This window comes from Phacochoerus africanus, chromosome 9 (assembly GCF_016906955.1).
Source record: "Phacochoerus africanus isolate WHEZ1 chromosome 9, ROS_Pafr_v1, whole genome shotgun sequence".
In the NCBI taxonomy this organism is placed as follows: domain Eukaryota; kingdom Metazoa; phylum Chordata; class Mammalia; order Artiodactyla; family Suidae; genus Phacochoerus; species Phacochoerus africanus.
Window position 1 is genome coordinate 115,008,378 of NC_062552.1, and position 21,519 is coordinate 115,029,896.

Sequence of the window (21,519 nt, forward strand, 5' to 3'; positions counted from 1 at the left end):
AGAGCAGAGCCATGAGGAGGACAGATGTGGCTTCCTGCCCTCATGCAACCTGAAGTCTAGTGAGAAAGACACGGAACAAGAGAGCTGGGCAGGAGGAAGGACAGGAACAGGCTGCTGCAGAAAGGGGGCTTCCTGGAGGTGATGATGAGAGACCGGATTTTGGGGGGGGGGTTGTCCCCTGCCTGCAGCTATTGCCGCAGCAGCTTGTGATTAGCCTAGCTGTGTGCCCCACGATTCCAGGTGAGAGGACTTCTCCAGAAGAGCTCTCTTGGTTTCTCCAGTCCCCAGGTCACCAATAGGAGCCACTTCTCAGCACCATTCCCAGGCCTCTGGGAAGTGAGAGGCACACGCCCAGCCCAGGCCTGCCAGGGGACTGACATGTCTGGGGAACTGGCCTTTGATTCACCCTGCAGTCAGCACTCAGGAATGTGCTGGGGTTACCACCCGTGTCGTGCACCTGGTGAGCAGGCAGGCATGCAGCCAGCATCTCCAGAACAGCTGGGAGGGGGCGGGAGGGCATGAGAATGGCGAAGGCAGCTTCTGGAAGCTGCCTTCGGGACCATGAAGGCCAGCAAAGCTTGCCCCTCCAGCGAGAACTCTGTGGCGTCTCCTATTTCGAGGAGCCACCGTGTGTAATGGTTCATAGCGTCTACATATTTGAAAGAAACTGGTATCTTTTGTCTATACCCGCTGCCATCTTCCTGTCAATCACTGATACCTTCATGACCACCAGGCCCCACCAGTGACTAAGTCCCCACCATGCAGCTGAGCCCTAGGCTCTGGGACTGAGGCTCTCTGATGACTCCCAGGTTCAAGGTGTACGCCGCGTGCTGCATCCCCAGGTTGGGCCCGCCAGATAGCGGATTTAACCACCCAAAGCAGAGCCTGGCATGCCTATGTCTTCACAGCTAATGCTCCAACTGACCAAAACACCAGGGTCTTTGCTGTGAGGAGTTGGCGTCCTCTGAGAAGAGTCTCTGGCTCAGGCCAGCCTCAGGGGAATGAAAGAAGACCAGCTACGCCCTGCATGTCCCTTATGATGGAGCATGAGAATGTGAGAAAAAAGAATCTATACAGGTATGTGTAACTGGGTCACCGTGCTGTACAGTAGAAAATTGACAGCACACTGTAAACCAGCTATAATGGAAAAAATAAAAAAAACAAACAGAACGGGCACCAAGTGTAGGGAATGCTGGAGAACTGACCTGTCGGGAGATGGCAAGCTGCAGAGCCAGGTAGAAAGCTGCTTGGTGATCTGTAGGTGACAGGCTGTGGGCCCTGAAAAAGTATTTACAACTATTAGTATGTGAGAGAGGCTTTTTTTTACCCTGTCAAACGACTCTTCACATTTACATTTTTATTTTTTAAAAAAAGTTTTGGCCACGCCCTGCGGCATGCAAGAGTTGCCAGGCCAGGGCTTGAACCCGTGCCACAGCAGTGACAATGCTGGATCCTTAACCTGTTGTGCTACCAGGGAACTCCCGCATTTGCATTTCTATACCAAAGCCACATATTTAATTTAACTATTTATTTTTCCATCGAAATGCTTCTCCTTTATCCACTAAGAAATGAAACGCAGGTCCCTTACCAGTGTACCTGGGACAACACGGGGGCATGTTTCTGTGTTTTATCTAGCATCTGAAATGCAGCCAGTGATCCTTGGCTTTGAGAAGGAGCCGGGGGCTGAAGAATCCACAGGCCCTGAGGTCTGACCTCCCCAACTGGTGCCTCCCTCGGGCTGAGAAGGAGAGGCCCACGTGTCATGCTGGGACACGGGGAGGCCCTAAGTGTAATTGGCAAGGTGATGGCTGCTTTGGTTAAGTTTTGGCTTGGCCTTAATGCTACTTCATCCAAATGTTTAGATTTCAGAGCAACCATATGAAAATCAAAGGCCCGGCTTTGCTTGTAAAATGAGGTTCGGGTTTTTGATGAACTAGAGGGAAAAATGAAGGCCCCTCATTCAGTCGTTTGAAGCTTCTCCTAAGTTCCATGCAGTTGGTGCATGTTGTTTAGACACTTGTGAGATGTAAGACTCTGTGGCCAGACGCTAGACTCAGTCTATTAACTGGCTTTTGACACTGATGGGAAGAGGCTCTACTGGCCTCCTACTCGACTGCAAACATGTCATTCTTGCTTTTATGTGGAAATCAATTGTATTTTACCACAAGCAACACAAAATGTGACTGTGTACGAGACAGAATTCTGTGTTTAACAGTCTGGTGGGAGGAGAAAAGCCAACTTTTACTTTCTTTCAAATGCACCATGGAGCAGACTAGTTATAAACAGAGGGGCCCAGATAGTGAACAAACCTTCAGGCTGTTTGGCCCACATTCTGTGATTAAGGGAGGATCAGAGAGCAAATTCCAGAGGAGAAAGAAAGCCAAGTTGTTCCGGAGTCCACTGTGGCAACCTTATTATTTCTGCAATAATAAGGCCTTTTTGGTGGGACTGCCTGTCTGCTGTAGGGAAAAGGGCTAAAAAGTCTTCTGGGTGTTTGCAATCCAGAAAGTAGGTCAAGTCCAATGAATCTGAGGACGCTGTTTGGGCAAATGTGGCAGCTCATGTGTGGGACTGGGGGAAAGGGGGGGCGTGGGGCGGCCCTCTGTCCTTTCATTAATCTTTTTTCTTTTTTCTTTTTTTTTTGGTCTTTTTAGGGCCCCACCCACAGCATATGGAGGTTCCCAGACTAGGGGTCCAATCAGAGCTATAGCTGCCGGCCTATACCACAGCCACAGCAACATCAGATCCAAGCCACATCTGCGACTGACACCATGGCTCACAGCAACGCCAGATCCTTAACCCACTGAGCTAGGCCAGGGATCGAACCTGTAACCTCATGGCTCCTAGTCGGATTCGTTTCAGCTGTGCCACGACGGGAACTCCTCCCTTTATTAATCTTCAGGGCAAAGCACCTCAACTCCCATCCCTGGGGAATCTTCACTAGTATCTTGCCTCAAGACAGCCTTGGGACTCTTCTTACTTTTGTCCAAGAGGCCCGGGCTGGGGATTTGCTGTGCTGCCCTTTGACATGCCTTGTTTCTACCGGAGGCCAACTCACACTCCAGTTTTTATTACTTGACAGGCATTGGTTTTTCCATGAATTCGTACATCAAAGAACTTTCTTCTTTGGTGTTCATAAAAAGTGAGATTGGGATGTCATGGTTTCTGTCTCTCCCAATTATTCAGGGGAAATGAATACAAAATGAATTATGAAGAAACTTTGAATTATTTAGCATTATTTACTTTATCTCATCTTCTTTAAGACCAGCTTTCTACAGCCCTCAAAAAGAATTTCACAGAGCTATAATTTTCTCGGCACAATTTAGATTTCTTTCTTTCTTTCTTTCTTTTTTTTAATAAATGACGTTCAATCAAATCGTAGCTATCTCTGCCGAACCCCAACCAAGTGAAAAGCTGGCATGGTCTGCTGAACTCAGGGTGTGGATAAGAATAGCTCTGACCAAAGGCCCTACCTTAACTTCTTCAAATGATTTTAACTGCGAGCCACAGCACTGAGAAACAAATAGAAGGGCTAGAAATCCTGGCATTACGGGCGTGCCTTAGGACAACATCTGGAGAAGTGTCAACTTGGCCAATAATGAATATTATTACCACGGAGGCACAAGTGAACACACACGTTTAAAAAAAATCTTATTTCAATAATTTGTCTAATAAGTTGAACGGGCCACTTTAGCCTCTGAAGGAAAAAAGGAAACACAGAGCTGCTCGAGAAAACCGGAAAAAGTGCACGGTGGTCACCTCCGGTAGGCAGAAGAACTTGCTGCAGCTGTGCAGGACAACTCCAGGCACGAGCCCTCCTGCGACCAAACCATGTCTGCACGCCCACAGCAAACTTGCTCGACAGAAATCACCAAGCAATGCAGGTGAGAGGAAGGACATTAGCGATCTGGGAACGTGCAAGCCTGCTGGACTCTGCACCTGGATTTAGAGCAGCCCCATAAATCCCATTCCCAGGCTGTGAGCACCTGGTGAGGCTGGAAAGAGAAACCCAGAGACCTAAACAGGTCACCACAGGGATGCTTGCAAAGGGCTCCCCTTGTCAAAGCACCTTCATATCCATTCATTCCACTTGTCTTCCATAGGGAAAGAAAGAACTGTTAGGCTACTGGACCACTGAGGCCATCCATCCATCCATCCATCCACCCATCCACCCATCCACTCATCTGTCCACCCACCTAACCACTCATCCATCCATTCATCCACATCATGCAGCACCTACTGTGATGCCAGGCCCTGTGCCAGCCTTTAGGGAGCCTGGAGATGAATCATACAGGTACCTTTCTTTGAGCAGCTTCCCCCAATGCTATGGAGAGGGGAGACTCAAAGTGATCATTACAGCGCAGTGGGAGCAGTACCCTGAGAGAGGCATGCCAGGCTGCTGTTGGAAAGCAGGGACAGGCCTCCCAGACCACTTGGCTAAAACTTAGAATGCCTTAAGGTCCACTTCATCCTTTTCCTAGACTCCAACATCCTCTAGAGATGAACAGAGTACGGAGAAAGCTGATCAGTTTTGAACCTGGCCCATGAGACACGAATACTGTAACACTAACAACCACAATTCATGAAGCAGCTTCTAGTAAGCATCTTGTTCGAGAACATCCAGCAAAAGAGGTGAAGCCAGAAGTGAAAATCTGAGGCCTGGTCTCTCCACCATATCCCTCTGCTGCCTTATTTAATTAATTTTCCTTGACGTCATCCTCAGTCCTGTTTACAGTGGACGTGGGATTCGAGCAAACCTACTGAAGGCTATTACTCAGGAACTTCCCACTAGTTACACATAGGATGACCCACTGTCCTGGTTTGCCCAGTGTTTTTCTGGGTTTTGCCTTGAAAGTCCCATATTCTGGGAAATTGCTCAGTTCCCAACACACTGGGATGGCCGGTCACTGCAGACCCAAAAAACGCAACCACATTCAAACTTGAACTTGAGCTGGGAGTGGGAGAGGAAAATAATTAAGAGTGTAAGATTGTGTCCCCTCTACCACACTGAGCAACAAACCCCAGTGACACCATGCCACCTCTCCTTCATGGAGCAGCCAGATTCCTGCATTTTGGGGGCAAGTCACCGAGACTTGCTCGCCTGTTTCCAGCCTTGCTTTTCTCTGTAGGGTGTCAGAGACCCCAGGAGCCACCACTCAGATCAAGTCAGAATCTTAGAAAGCTTTGCACACAATACTATGTTTTTCTTCTCTATACTTCTGTACAGGACAAACCAATGGGCTCAGCCTCTTGGGCTGAGCTTATGAGTGTAGAACAGCCAAGAGTCTCATTATTAAGATGCAATCATACAACTGGAATGTCTTCAAAAATCACCTTTCTGAATCCAGGAGAGAGAGCAAACCTTTCCGAATTCTGACTTAAGAGTTAAGTTTCACACGCTACATCTGCAGTTCCACCCCTATGTGAGTTACACTGTTTTCTTTTTAAACAAAAATTGCCAAACAAGAGTATTAACAGAATTGTGAGAAGATTTAAAATACGTAGGAAAAAAAAAAGTATGTCTGGTCCAAGTGAGTTTTACATATCCATTTACATTTAAGAAGCAATAGAAATCATTCCTGTTCACTTAAAATCTTTCCCTGACAGATTTTTTGTGAGGTCTACAGGGCACAGGGTAGTTCTAGTTAAAGTGTACTTGAAACAAATGTTTTTATTCCTTTGAAAAATATACTTCATTTTGTATAAATAATAATTTAGTGAGCCTTCCCCAATATAATCACATAGGTCAGTAGGATTTCATTACCCTTTATTCCACACGAACTAATATTTTTTAAAAATCCCTTTGAATGAAAAACAAAGCAAAAGAGAAACGAAAAGAAATTCAGGCCAATGGAACAGCTGTTATGTAAGGGGAAGTTATGCATTCTGCGGCTCAAGGCAGACCACCACTCTGGCTGTTTTTAGAGAGCCAGTAAGATGTGCTGATTTAAGAAAAGTGAAACAGATGTAATGACCACTTTCTTAGGCATCCGTGTGTGGGTTTTACAAACTAGGACTGGAAAATTTAAAACTCCAAATCATTTGAAATGGAAATGCTTTCCACACTCCGTGATGGAGAGCATCAACAAAAACTGAGCACAGAGAAAGGAGATCTGTTTGCAGATGTCAGTGGGTACTTTCTGTCACTAACCAGTCTGGGACTGGCAACGTGACGGAGCCATCGGCAAGCCTGCTGGGAAATGAAAGAAAAAGAGACGAAAGTGGCTCAGGCTAACCGAAACCAAACGATCGTGGTTTCGTGAGAAAAGGCCCACAGACGCTGCGACAAATCTGCAGGCAGCCCTCATTCTGAGATAGAAATCTAACAGTGGCTACTAGGTCCTGAGGGGTCCTCGTGACATTTTTGGATCAGTAACTAAGTTTCTAGTATGATTCCAAGAATTCAGTGTAACTCAGATGTATTTAGGGTGACAGGATCAATACCAATCCGAGACTGGACATTGCAGGGCTGTGCTTTCAGGCAATGATTCGTGTTGGTGATCGCTTATGCCTGCGATGAGCATAAAGGGAGGGCAGGGTGGGGGGGGGGGAGGTACCAGAAAGGCTGGGCAGAGTCAGGAGACCTTGACTCCATCCTGACCTCAATCGCCACATGACTGACTCTTTGTCCCTGCGTCTCAGCCCCACACCTGCAGCGAACACACGACTCGTTCCGTCCACCTTATGGTGTGGGGTGCGGAGAGCACTGTGACACTCAGGCATCCTCTAATTATAAGGCCATTTCCTAATTTCATGAAAGGTGCAGTGACAGAGAGGAGTCTAAGGTATTAATGAGGCAGGGTGGGGACAGAGAGCAGGCTTGGACTTGCTGGCCAGACTATCTGTCTTACATACTATTTCGGAGACTGTCCTAAAATCTGGCCTTTTCATTTCTTAATATAAACATCTGCAGTTTGACATGTTAAAAAAAAAAAGCTAGCAAAGAATGATCCTTTTTCCAGATGATGAAAAATGTTTGTGATAAAAGGGAACCGTCTCCCTAGACATAAAAGACTATGTCTTAGAGCTGCAATCGCTGTATTAGGGATGAATAAAATGTGCCTGAATGAATAAACAGGTTCAGAAAGCAGATTTACATGGCAACAAGTGATGCAGCAAGTTTTACATGGTATGCTCAGTGCTCAAGAGGAAAGGCTCCCAGGGGTAAAACACTGTTTACATAATCTTTATAAATATCTCTTCTTTTTATACTTCTCATACTTTGGTGTCATTATGTACAGCCGAGTGAAAAGATGAACTCCCACTCACCTCTGAAATGCAAGAAGCGCCTTTCTCTGTAGGACCTCCTGCATCCCTCGCAAAGAAGCTAAGAAAAGGGTTCAATTAGTCAGTGGCATGGGAGATCAGGGAGTTTTTGACAAATACACAACTCACCCCCAAAACTGTACATCCAACTGGATTACAAGCAACAAATTCTGGGTGCCTGTGTGCCCAGTCCTGTCCCAGGAGCTGTAAAGGATGGGAAACGAAGGCCAGGGTGGCCAGAGGCCCTTGCACCTGTTGGGCATAACTGTGGAACCAGGCCAAGGGAAGCGTGTGAGTTGGCTGGTACCCCCAGGAATAGGGGCCCATCTTCCAAAGACCAGCTGAGAACCTCAGAGGGGAAAACATTCTCAAGTGTAGGCATGTAATTCATGGGTAAAGAATGGCTCTGCCAGAATGGAATAGAACAGATTCCAGCACCAATGGTGTGGATTAGACGGCCTTCAGAGTTCCTTCTGGCACTGAGAACCAACGACACCAGCCTGATGCCATGAAAGGCCACTTTGATTGGCAGTGGAAATGGCCAAGACCTCTAAAACCTTGATGTGAACACAAGGGACAGACCAGGCAAACCCGGCACTGACACTGGAAAATCAGCTCAACACGCCCCCTGTCTGCAGCACATGAGAAATGGCAGCTGAGAGTCTTGGAGGGACTAAAAAGGTCCTTTTTACTGGGACCACAGAAAACGTCCTAGAGGGACCTGTTGATGGCTGCAATGGAGATGACCCTCACCGACCCAGTCCAATAGAGCAGAGCCCATCCTGACGTCACGCTGAGGATGTGGCAGGCTGCCCAGAGAGCTGATGGAGCTGTGAGCCACGGCTGACTTAGAGCCATGGTGCGTGAGCCAGAGGGACCCGGGGAGGTGACCCAAGTGAACCATGAATACAGGCGAGACCCAACAGGGTCATGCGACTCGCTCAAAGTGACAGGGCTCATTAGGGGAAGGTCCAAACGAAGAATTCATGTGGGTTAATATATAGCATTAAATTTACCCTTCACTGAAAGTCTACTGTAGAGTTAAAAACATGTTCTGGGTATGGCCAGGGTGTCATGTATACGTGAAAAAGTAGCAAAAAATCTACTATGGAAAATCAACTGATAGGCTCAACTACGCCAGGGTCTTTGATGTTTTAGGGCAGAGGAAAGAATGATTTAGGGTAAGGTGGAAAATAGGCTATAGCAAAATGATAAAGAAAGAAAAAGAAAAGGAGTGCTATAACAGTCAGGGTAGTGTTTTCTCCTAAGAAAGTTTCTCTTAATTTCCATGTGCCTGGATTGGGAGGGGCGCATGAAGAATCCCAGGTGGCCGGCAGGGTTCTGTCTCCGGAGCAGGGTGGTGATCACAAGAATAACTAATTCCCTTTATATTAATTCATTGAGTTAGACACTCATTTTTGAGATTTTTTGGGGGGGAGGTATTCGTGTTACATTTAACAACGAAATGTTCAAGGAATAATAGAAAGAGTTGAGAAAAACAATGTATCAATTTACCCTTTCTGCAAACATATAATTGAAAACTTCATTAAGTAGAGAAAACACAATTAAGATTTGTTTTGAGCCAGAAGCCCATCCACCAAAACAGTAAGCATATCCAAAATGTATCATGTCACTGCGTGTGCTGTGAGCTGTTATATGGCATGGGCACATATCTGTGAATTAAAATGTGCACACAGAGAAGGGACAGGCACTGATAAAGCAGGGGACACTTTCTGGAGGAGGCTGGCCCTGAATGCTTCAAGAATCCCTATGCCTGAGCCCCAACGTCCCTTCGCACAGGGCAGCTCCAGCCAAGCGCTGGGGCGGAGTCAGGTGCAGGCTGGGTGGGGTGAATTGTCTCTCGGGCCTGCTCACCTCTCACCTCCTGGCAGATTCTGCACCTGCCAGCTGGGCACCTGTGAGAGGGCCTGGGAGCCCGGACACAGGGCCTCCGACCCTTCCCTCCCCCACTCTGACCTGTCCCAGCAAAGAGGACAGTGGCTGTGGGGCACCCCAGGACGGCATAGAGAATGACCCAGCCGTGCGCCCTCCTGGGACAGAGGGGGTGGTGCCAGTCCTGCTGCTCCCCTGGGCAGGGACTTTGCTCACCATCAGTGGCCTGCAGACTGTACGTAAGCCCCAGGGCCAAGTAGCCTTTGGCCTTGAATTCTGACGTTTTCTCTCCCGCATCAACGACAGTTTTGGCAAACTTCTCAGCCTCCTCCAACTGAAAAAACCAGATACGTTAAAAACAACAACCTGCAGAATTTCTACCCAGCTCCCATAAGCTTCTGCTGCCAACAGCGATTTCTGATGAGTCACTGTGAAACCAACTCCCAAATCCTCCAGTTCCACTCCGGTGATTCTCTTTTCTTTATCTGAGCCTCTCAAGCAGTCCCCAGGATTCCCACCTGGCCTTTTGTCCTAAATGCTTCTTTTGCCCTTTTCCAAGGTCATTTTCATGCATGGTGGGACACTTTTTCATCTCTATTTTTCACTGATTGGCTCTGAAATTAGGTTGTGCTAGGTATTCAGAAGTTTTATTCACATACATATATACATATTTTGAAAATTTATAATGATTTTTATTTTTTCCATTATAGCTGGTTTAGAGCATTCTGTCAATTTTCTTTTCTTTTTTGTCTTTTGTCTTTTGAGGGCTGCACTGTGGCATATGGAGGTTCCCAGGCTAGGGGTCCCATTGGAGCTGTAGCCACCAGCCTACACCACAGCCACAGGTTCCGAGCCACATCTGCGACCTACACCACAGCTCATGGCAACACTGGATCCTTAACCCACTGAGGGATCGAACCCGCCACCTCATGGTTCCTAGTTGGATTCATTTCTGCTGCGCCACCACGGGAACTCCATGCTCTGTCAATTTTCTACTGTACAGCAAGGTGACCCAGCCACACATACATGTGTACACTTCTTTTTTCTCCCATTATCATGCTCCTTCATAAGTGATTAGCTATAGTTCCCAGTGCTACACAGCAGGATCTCATTGCTCTTATATATATATATTATATTAAGATATATATATATACACACACGTTTGTAAAGAATAAAGTTCTTGATATATTTCGTGCCTGGGCCTTTCCATTTTTGCATGACATAAAGAATCTATTTAGGTTTGGAGTCTCTGTCCCTTAAGCTGTTAAAAATTTCAAAACTCCATCTATTTGTCTTACAATACAGAGCACATGGACCGTGCATCAACAGACTCCAGTGGAAAATGTGCACCTGTGAACTACGCCCACAGTAAGACCTTTTGCAACAACTCATTAGAGGCAAAAATAATAAGATTTGTTCCTTTGGCGGATGGTAAGTGCTGATGTTACTGAAGCTGGGTGACGGTACCTGGGTGATAGTTGATGATACTCTTTACTTTTGTGATATTTAGAAATTTTAATAATAAAAATGTAAAAAAAAATACAGAAAATATTTGTTATTCTCATCCTGAAAAAGAGTCAGGTTTATTTCATTTTAGGTGTCAGCGATATATATCTTATTGTCGCTGGAAGGAGTATGGCAGTGTCACAGCTGGTATTTTCAAAACTGAAAGGACTGGTCCCCTGATCCGGTCATTCTCAGAGCCTGCCTTCATGTGCCCACACCTGCCACCCCAAACTGTCAAAACCTCCAGGGACCGCACAACGTCGTCACAGCTGTGCTTCAGGTGAGAGCCTGCTCTGTCAAAATGTCTCCTTTCTTCCACGTTTTCCCGAGAAAATTTTAGGAAAGTAGAACACTTTCTTTACAATGCTTACTTTTGTTCTGCTGGGTGAGAATAAATGGGGAAAAAAAAAAGAAACAAAAACAAACAAAAACAGGAGTTCCCCTTCTGGCTCAGCAGTAACGAAACCGACTCCTATCCATGAGATGTGGGTTTGATTCCCTGCCCTCGCTCACTGGGTTAAGGATCTGGCGTTGCTGTGAGTGTTGGTGTAGGCCGCAGATGCAGCTCAGATCCCAAATTGCTGTGGCTGTGGCTGTGGCGTAGGCAGAGCAGTGCAGCTCCAATTTGACCCCTAGCCTGGGAACCTCCATAGGCCGTGGGTGTGGCCCTAAAAAGACACACACACACACACACACACACACACACAATTAAAAACAACAACAACAACAACAAAACACAAAAAAAGCAAGCAGCAAAGGACCATAAAGGTAAAAAAACCTTAGCAGGTCCCTCAGTCTTTTGGGCAACTTCTTATCACTCACCGGACATGAAGGTAACGAAAGGCATTAACACTCCGCTGTGTGCACAGTGATTATCTGTATGGTCATCTGAGCAATGGTCTGAGTTTTCTGCCTTGTGCTCAAATGGTGTCGTTTTAAGGGACTACAACTGGTACAAATCAGACTCTTCCCAGCTTCAAATCTGAATAAGAATGTTTGAAGAGGGAAGCCTCTGCAGGAAGGGGAATGAGGGAAGCTGGGTGTACACGTGAGCTGAAGTACAGAGTGACCCTTGGTTTTACAGAAAAACTCAGGCTCTGCTAAGAGGGAGCCACGGAGGACAGGCACCGTTTCAGTCCCACGTGACATGCACACAGGATGTATCGGAGGATGAATTCCAAGTCTGTCTTACCGTTTCTGCTGCTGAAGCCCTTTCCCATGAAAAAGAAAAACCTGGGGTGTCCCAGGAACATACTGACTCCCCTAAGTCCTTGGGTTTGGGGGTGAGGCCCGAGGAGGCCAGTGGCCTAGGCCAGAGGGCTGGGCTCTGAACAGCCTTGCTTTTGTGTCTCGGGTGAATCACTATGATTTTCTCTCTGCCCAGACATGACAGAGGGTGGCAGTCCCGTGCATGCGCAGAGGGCCCAGCCCCACTCACCCAGTGCAGGGAGCCCATGCACAGCTTGGCGGCCAGGAGGGGGATGGTGGCGTCGTCCGGCTTCAGACGGATGCACTCTTTCAGCACCTTCACGGCACGAGCAGACTTGGCAAAAGGAGATCATTTCTGTGAAACTCAAGATTGTTGACAGAAGCAAACACTCAAGCCTTCCCAGGGGGGTTTCCGGTTAGGATACCCTCTTAATGAGGTTTTCCAACATCGAGCCCAACCCAGAAGGGGCCTGGGGATGGCGGCAACCAGAGCTTGGAACTCTTGGTGGGACCGTGGAGTAAACTGTGGTTAAAACAAGTAAAAATGCTGCCCTGGACTTGCCCTAGATCTCTTCCTTACTCGCGTAGCCATTGCAAAAAATAAGAAAAAATTAATAAATAAAGATAGTGAAAATTTACATTATTATTAGAAAACAAACTTAGGGAGTTCCTGTTGTGGCGTCTCGGAAATGAATCCAACTAGGAACCGTGAGGCTGCGGGTTCGATACCTGGCCTTGCTCAGTGGGTTAAGGATCAGGCGTAGCCGTGAGCTGTGGTGTAGGTCACAGACGCAGCTCGGATCCCGCATTGCTCTGGCTCTGGCGTAGGCCCGCAGCTACAGCTCCAATTAGACCCCTAGTCTGGGAACCTCCATATGCCATGACTGCGGCCCTGAAAAGACCAAAAAATAAAAATAAAAAATAAAAAAAAAATAGAATTAAAAAAATTTTTAAAGCATCCCACACAAAATTTCTGACTCTACTCAGCCAAGATCATCTTGTGTCTCAGACCAAACGATCCACGAAAGGGCCCAAGGTAACAACAATAACAATGGTTGCTCTCTGTGTTGAGTGTGTTCATGTTGGGGGGGGGGCTGTTTTAGGCACTTGTGGGAATTATCACACTACACAATGACAATTCTATGAAGTCGGTACTATATGGAAGAGGAAGCTGAGATCCCAAGCGACCTGTCGAGGGTCACGTGGCCACAAGGGCGGCACCAGGCCTTTCTCTCCACCGCCTAACAGCGTATATTGCTAAAGATAACTAAGAGATTTCCCCCTCCAGGTTTTTTTTTTTTTTTTTCAGTTTTCTATAGTGTATTTAGAAGGCTGTGATCATTTCTGCTGTACAACACAGTGACTCAGTCATACGTATACACATAGCATGATGTATGCTCTCCAATGAGTGGAAGGGGTCGGTGTGAAGAACTGGCCTTCGTTTAAGCGGCATCTTCAGATAATAAACTTAGAATGACTAGGAAATGGCAAGAATTTCAGAATTTGCCTTCTCAGTGACATGTCCATGGTGGCCCCCAAATAATCGGGTTGCTCCTTCATAAATGGCCACAGGACAGTTGCACAGAGTTGGTGCAGACTCTGCTGGGCATCACGTCATCCCGTGAAATTCAAGTGAACCATCGACACCGAGGATTGCAGATCACTGAGGGAGACTCACTTTTCCAGCAGCCATGAGGGACAGGGCAAACTGGTACCAGAGGTGGAACTCTTCAAAGGCGAACTTCATGGCTCTTTCTAAGCACTGGTTTGGAAAGAAGAATAGACGCGGACATCTGAGAATTGCCGGTGTCACAGCTGGACAGGCGTGAGTTTGTGTCTGAATGTTTACAGCACATTCCTCCTCCAAGCCCCCCCTGGGGACCCTCCACCCCCCCCACCTCCCCCACCCGCACCCTAGGGCACCAGGCACTGTGCCAGAAGCAGGACAATGCACAGTGGACTGAAATACAGCCTGCGATCTCAAGCAGCTTTTCATCTGGCACAGGGAAGGTGGCAGGTACACACACTATCAGATACCAGCCCCCAGCGCAGGACACAGACAGGACTGCGGGAAAGTGGCCTTGGGGATGAAGGAAGGCATCCTGGAAGAATGGCACTGGGCTGGGTGTTCACTGATGAGAAGGGGAAAAACACAGTGGTGATTCGGAAACGGTACTCCAGGAGGAGGGGGACAAGCAATGAGACGGAGCCACAGAGAGGAGGCTTTGACCATGGTGTGGACATGCAGTGGTACCCACAGCAAGTGGTCCGGTGTAAACCCGGCCAAGGGTGCGGGGGCAGGAAGGGGACTCGGGCTGGAAGGCAGGCGTGGCTGGGGCACGTCCCTGAGAGCCTGACATGGCAGCTCCTTTTCAAAGCTGTTCCATCCGTTCCTCAAGTTCATAACTGTGTCTCAATGTGATGTCGTCACTCTCTGTGCCCCCCACCCCTAGCCCAGCCTGGTCCCGCATGAGAAAGTACCCAGGCAGAAATCCTGGCTCCTCTGTCTCCTCAGTGCCCGCTGAGGTCGGAAATCTGCAAATGGAGGTCAAGTGACATGATTCTGTCAGAATTTAAGGAAGATCCCGGGGTCGGGGGTAGGGGTGGAAGACCAAGGCCAGGAAGAGGGTGGACAGAATGGTCCGGGGACTTCAGAACCAAGAAGAGTGTGTGAGTTAGAATCAGCTCGGGAAGGCCACCTAGGGCTGGTGAGATGTAGGGCTGGAAGGGGGCCCCAACATCTCTGGCCTGCAGGTTACCTTGGAGCAAACCTGTGGCATAGAAGGTCCCGTGTATGCAGGTGTGTGTGCACATGCACACGCGTTTATGAGAGAGAAAGAGAAAGAGACAGAGATTTTTTAGGATTAAGGGGAATGAGGAGGCAAGCTGAGAGGAATAAGCAAGCACGAAAGAAACCAAGGAGGTAAATTAGAGAGCCGGGCCTCTAGAACAATGGGGCCCGGATGTAAGGCCCCCTCCCAAGGAGGCGGGTTTTCTAAGTACAGCGGAGAGACCCTTAGGGGCCTGTCCCGCTCAGCCAATGTTTTCTCTCTAACATTGGAATAAAGTGGTTTCTAGGAGGAACAATAAAGAACTTGGCAAGGAGTTTTAAAGATGAACAGAGAAGCAGAGTTCCTGTCCTGGCTCAGTGGAAACAAATCTGACTAGCATCCATCAGGAGGCAGGTTTGATCCCTGGCCTTGCTCAGCGGGTTGAGGATCTGGCATTGGGCGAGCTCTGGTGTAGGTCACAGACATGGCTCAGATCCCGTGTTGCTGTGGCTGTGGTGTAGACCAGCAGCTACAGCTCCAATTTGACCCCTAGCCTGGGAACCTCCATATGCCAAGGGTGTGGACCTAAAAAAAAAACAAAAAAAAAAGAACAGAGAAGCTTTAAACAACATAAAACCTTCACTCTGAGGGGACAGAGAGCTCCCATCAGGGCGCCTGGAAGACTGTGGTGTGGACGCACAGTGGTACCCACGACACCACGTAGCCACGTTCCTCTAGTGATGCTCCATGCAGCTGGGGAGGATCGGAGAAGGATGGGCGGGATTCCAAGATTTGTGGCTGGATGAGGAGGGAGGGGAGAGAGCTGGGGCGGGGGGACAAAGGAGCCACAAAGAACATGACACACTGGAGGTCATGGTACAGGTAGAGAGAAGGGGTGAGAGGAGAGAAAAGGATTCCAGAATTCCAAGTGGTATTTACAGAGAAAGCCACAGTAAATATTATGCTGGCTGGTTTACTGTGAAAACCTGCCCTAAAAATATCTTAAAAAGCCAAGTATAAGCAGTTGATAAGCCCCTACTAGGGGTGGTACAGGATGTAGGCTGGACACTCATTTCCTCTTTCTGATCACATGGGCAACAACGCATTTAGCCTGGCATGGCTGCCTCTCCCCAGACTTCTCGTCGTGGGGAACAAATACACTCAGATTTGGGTAAGGCCCAAGACGCTGGTTTTGTTCATTGCTCCTGGATATACTTCTCACTAATACAGACACTGAATGGCAGAGCTGGTATCTGCACCTGCCCGCAGAACCTTCTTACCTGTTCTGCTACACAGATGAGCAACAAGAAGGCAGTACTGTGCCTTTAAGTAGGGGCGAAAGATGAAGCAGCTCACTAAGAAGATCAAGTGGGCAAGATGGGGCGTGGGGTGGGGGGGGAGACTTCATCCAGGTGTGGGGCGGTATGGCTGGGAACGGGTTGGGGAGGACAGGAGAGGAATGCTATGGAGAGACTGCCAAAGCAGTGAAATCCAGCAGTGCCTGGAAACTGATTTGGGGAAGGGGGACGAGGGGAGATGAAGAAGGAAACAAGAATGATGCTCCCACTGGGTGGAATTAGGCAAAGGAGTCAGTGCGTGTAGAGAAGGGGGTATGATGAGCAAAAACGAGGTTTGTGCTACCAGCTCTACTCAACCAATTCGTTGCAATATAACCACTAAGTACTTAAATATATACACAGAAACATTTAAATGTTTAAATGCTTTTCTTCCTCCTTTTGCTAAGAGGAATGATAAATATCAACTGTTTTCCCGATAAACAAAAGGAGCTCACAGCTGAAACAGTCTGTTCCGAATCAAAAAGCTCGATGCTATAAATAAGTGTGCACCCTTATTTTCTTTTGTGCCAAAGGCTAACATACTCATTATCTTCAGGGAGAAACATTCACTGGAAGCCTAATTGGTACAGAGCTCATTCCAGGTGCTGCAGGGAAATACCGGCTCTCACAGAGAAGACTCAGAACCTTGGGGCTACCAGGGAACTTGGGAAGCATCGTCGTTGACGTCCCCAAAGAAGGGGACATTTGTCATTTTGGCTGCCGATCACCTCAAAACTCTTCTGACTTTCTGGTTTGGAGCAGGGGAGATGGGGGAGAGCACCCCATAGAGAAGGGAAACAGACTCTGGCTGACACTCTAAGGGTGAATGAAGGAGGGAAGCAAAAGGAGTGTGTCACGTGACCTGAGCCCAGCCAATCAGATGCTCCTGCACAGGAGCTGCATCCAGACGTCAGGGTAGGGGGACTGGCCCTTGGAAGTTGTTTCCTGGGCCCAGGCCTGGGGTCACAATAGCAGCTGGGCTGGTGGAGGCCTTTCAGAGTTGACTGTGTCCTCCTAGACTGGGTCAGGGGCCTTGCCTCCTTAATTTCTGCTCACCCCTATTCTTCAGGCTTCTGCAGCTCCTGTGTGCTAAATGGTAGGCATCAGTAGATGCCTTTTCTGCCTGAATCAAGTCAGGTTCTGTTACCTACAACCAAGGGCCAGAAGGTGCACCCTATCAAATGCTTCCGGCCCCTCTTACACCACCCCCGACCTCTAGCTCCCAACGAGGAGTGGTTCTACTTCTTCCTGAGCACCTTTGCCTTCCAGAATAGGGAACTCGCAACCTGAACAGTGGCTAGAAATAAAGAATCTAGGCATCACCACAGATTAAGTGTGCGAATTTGGGCAACCCAATGAACCTCTCTATACCCACATTCCTTACAGTCAATGCGAAATGTAACAGTAATGAATGTAGAGAGTTAGCGGGAAGATTAAATTAGTTAATACGTAATAAGCAATAAGAGCGAGACTCCAGATACAGGCTAGCAGGTGCTAAATAAAGGTCAGCTACTCCTTCTTTTGTAAAAGAATTAACATTCTTATATTGAGAAAGAAAATGCAACATAATACCTATCACTTTACCTAAATTTAATATATGCAAATTCAAACTTATAATACATTATACCAGAAATAATTATTTGCTTCACAAAATGTTTCCTCATTTTAGAAAAGGATTCAATCGGAGTCTTTTGAAAATACTGTGCTACTTTATGGAACCAAACTAGAATATACGTTTATTTCCTTAATAAGTGGGTATGTCTCCCTGCCGCCCCAAATCCATATACTGAAATCCCCAATGTGATGATGGTAGGAGGTGAGGGCCTTTGGGAGGTGATGAGGTTGTGAGGGTGGAGCCTGAGAAATCCTTGGCCCCACCCATGAGGTGAGGGGGTCAGGAGTCTGCAACCACGACGTGGTCCTTCAGCAGACATCAGACCTATCAGAGTCACGATCCTGGACTTCCCAGCCTCCAGAATTGCTGGGAAGAAATAAACACGTGCTGTGTTACAGCAGCCGGGACTGGCTGAGACAAGAAGCTCTTTGAGGACACTGGGCAGCCAGGCGCTATTCTACTTGCTTTACAAGAACTGTCTCATCTGCTGGTCCTAACGACCTGACTCGGCACAAGCAGGTACTGCTATGTTTACGGGGGAGAGAAATGGAGCACAGCTCTGCCACGTGACTGCAAGGTCTCTGGGAATTGCACTCGACCCAGGACCTGCACCAGGCAGTCTGGTTCCAGTGCTGGAGCGCGTACCCACCACACTCCACTGCCTCTGAGGCGTTAATTACAGACAAGCCACTCAACGGATCAGGCCCACTCGTGCTGCAGAAAGCCAAGGAGAACTAAATAAAAAGGCCTCTAAAAATGCCGCATGTTCCCTGAACTATTTCTGAGATTCAGCAATATTTTTTTACTGCTGATGGGGCCCTTGTTCCCGTGTCCCCTTTGGGATCTCTGAGACTCTGAGGAACGAGGCCTTTCTGGCTTGCAGAATTTTCAAGAAACTTCACGGATTCCATGACATCCACCAGTACCGCTGTGGCCCATCTCAAAGGTGCACAATTTGACAAAGACTTCCAGGGGCCGCGATGCCCTCTATGCTGCAGATCTTCTGCATGCTGCTCCCAGCCTGGACCGCTTTCTCAACCGGAGCAGCCACATGCTTTATAAGCCACAGGGATGCCATAAAGAGAGGTAGCAAATGCAAGCCAACGATTACAAATTAACCCTCCACCCAATTCGGAGGTACTTGAGCTCTGGCCTCAGAGTCGATGGCTCTGTCTTCCTAGGCGCTCTTGGCACCCTGTGTATGGTGACGGCAGCTGGCTCTGAAAAAGTGCCCAGACAGCTCCAGATGCTCCTGAAATCTTGATGCCAAGCAGACCACTTGGCTCTACAACATGTCCCCTCCTGTGTTCCTATAAACATTGAGATTATGTAAATCCCTGAGCAGCTCAGGTCCATATACCCCAATCACAAAAGGAAAAGCTCTTCCTGAGAATGTCTCTAAGAGCAAAGGGAACTTGGGGGTTGCTAGGGGCACCTGCTCTTCCCTCAGACCAGGTCTGTGCTCACCCCAACACTGTGTGACTATCCCTGTCAAGCATCCTAATCGTACCTGCTTGTGACAGCATAAAAATGTCCAGTTTTCTTTTTCTTTCTGCTCTTTAGGGCTGCACCTGTGGCATATGGAAGTTTCCAAGCTAGGGGTCTAATTGGAGCTGTAGTGGCCGGCCTAAGCCACAGCCACAGCAGATCGAAGCTGCAGCTGCAACCTACACCGCAGCTCATAGCAATGATGGATCCTTAACCGACTGGTTGAGGCCAAGGATCAAACCCGAATCCTCATGGATACTAGTTGAGTTTGTTACCACTGCACCACAACAGGAACGCCCAGGTTTTTTTTTTTCTTTAAAAATTTATTATTGGAGTTCCCACTGTGGTGTAGTGGGTTAAGACTCTGACTGCAGTGGCTCAGGTCACTGCAGAGGCTCAGGTTTGATCTCTGGCCTGGTGCAAATTTTCATGCAAATCACAGATAGCATACCATATTATTCTGATAGCAAATCACAGATGCAAATGACAGATAGCGTCCGGTCCATAAACTTAAATTTTCCAATTTTAATGAAATAAGGACACTGGAAACGGAATGCATGCTATAAAACAAAACAAAATAATTCACATTTCATAATGGTTCCAATCTACGATTCCTGCTGAAAATGGACTTTTAGGAAGATGTGGGTGTTGGGGGGTGGAGATGGATGGGGGTAGGCAGCATCCAAGAGGCGGCCTTGGTCACCCAGGCCCAGCATGGCTGGTGGCTACAGAGGAAGAGCAGAGGCAGCAGGAGGCTGAGAGGAGAGCCATCCCTGCCAAAGGCACCAGCTCTGAGATCAGGCTGCCTGAGCTTAATCCAAACACGTCGCTCACCAGCCAGAGGGCTGTTACGGGGTTAGAGGAAATAATACATGTAAAATGCTTAGAAGAGTGTCTGGCACAGAGTAATTGCTATAAACGTGCTACCGCTTGTTTTTTTTGTTTTTTTTTTTGTTGTTGTTTTTTATGGCCATGCCTGATGCATGCAGAAATTCCCAAGCCAGGGACTGAACCTGTGCCACAGCAGGGACGGCACTGGATCTTTTACCTACTGTGCCACCAGGGAACTCCCACAAACCTCTGTTGATGTTGTTTTTGTGAAACAAAGTGTCAGATGCTGCTGTGGGGATCAGCATAGAGGAGCCCTGGGAACGGGGTGCGGGTGCCCGTGGATGGCGGGGGGGCGTGGAAAGGTGGAGAAGAGAGCTGGATGCTGGCCTTTTCCACTTCCGGTGTCCCGTGGAGAGACGACAGTGTGGGCCTGGGGAGAGGGACGTGGGGTCCAATTCAGATCAGCAGATCCCTGAGTCACCCACACAGAACAGCAGGTGACATCTCCAAATCATCTCCCTTACAAGAAAGAAGATGGATTTGGCAAGAGCACTCTTTCTACCAGGAAAGACAGTCCTGTTCACGGTAATCATACTACTGCCACCTCGCTAAATCCCAGATAACATTCATTTAATACCAGGAATATGTGGCAGAACAACAATTAGGCTCTAACTGGCATCCTCTTCATTTGAGTGTCGTCAAAACGCCACGTCCAAAAACGTGATTTCCTTTCGGTAGTAAGAGCGCTTCCTTTCCAATCTCCTGTTCTGGCTTTTCATACATCAGCCATCTCTGAGGGGGGCTCCAGGAATGCGAAGTTCTTCTGGCATAAGAAAGGGATTTAGCAATTACCTTCTTAGTAGGCGAAGCCCAATGACATGAACTGGGTGCATGGCAGTGACAGCTGTATAATACCACAAGCAAGGAAAAGCCGGGGTCTATTTTTGGAATTCAAGAGTGAGATTCAGCATCCAAAAAACTGTGGGGGAGGGGGGACAGGAATAAAATAATCAGATACCCCTCAAATTGAGCCTGGAGCTGAAGTCTAAATTTCCTCACTATTAAAAAAGAATAGTAGAGTTCCCGTCGTGGCACAGTGGTTAACGAATCCGACTAGGAACCATGAGGTTGTAGGTTTGGTCCCTGCCCTTGCTCAGTGGGTTAACGATCCGGCGTTGCCGTGAGCTGTGGTATAGGTTGCAGACGTGGTTCGGATCCCTTGTTGCTGTGGGTCTGGCGTAGGCCGGTGGCTACAGCTCCGATTCAACCCCTAGCCTGGGAACCTCCATATGCCTCGGGAGCGGCCCAAGAAATAGCAACAATAACAACAACAACAATAACAACAACAACAAAAGCCCCCCAAAAAAATAAAATAAAAAAATAAAAAAGAATAGTGGGCAGGCCGGCCATATCCTAAAAGGTCTTGTAAACACAGATCCTTCAACTGATTAGAAAGGTTCTCTTCTCTACATCCTAGATACTTAATGAGTCAATTAATAAAATGTAATTCCTGGCAGTGGTGTGACAATTAAAAAAAAATGCAACATGGCGTATGAATATTTCATTTCTTTAGCAATGAAAAACTAAGCAATTTTGACACGTT

The 21,519-nt window shown here is 47.7% G+C and overlaps 1 protein-coding gene across 8 annotated transcripts in view; it reads right to left on the minus strand.

The window, feature by feature from the left end:
* Nucleotides 1-21,519, minus strand: part of TTC7B (tetratricopeptide repeat domain 7B) — a 248,625-nt gene that overhangs the window by 92,797 nt on the left and 134,309 nt on the right. For all 8 annotated transcript variants that reach the window (XM_047796155.1, XM_047796154.1, XM_047796150.1 and 5 more), the window contains 5 exons: nucleotides 13,553-13,636; nucleotides 12,104-12,208; nucleotides 9,376-9,493; nucleotides 7,270-7,327; nucleotides 1,206-1,278 (listed from right to left, as the gene is read on the minus strand). In XM_047796155.1, coding sequence (XP_047652111.1) covers nucleotides 1,206-1,278; nucleotides 7,270-7,327; nucleotides 9,376-9,493; nucleotides 12,104-12,208; nucleotides 13,553-13,636 — 438 coding nt within the window. The remainder of the gene's footprint in view (nucleotides 1-1,205; nucleotides 1,279-7,269; nucleotides 7,328-9,375; nucleotides 9,494-12,103; nucleotides 12,209-13,552; nucleotides 13,637-21,519) is intronic.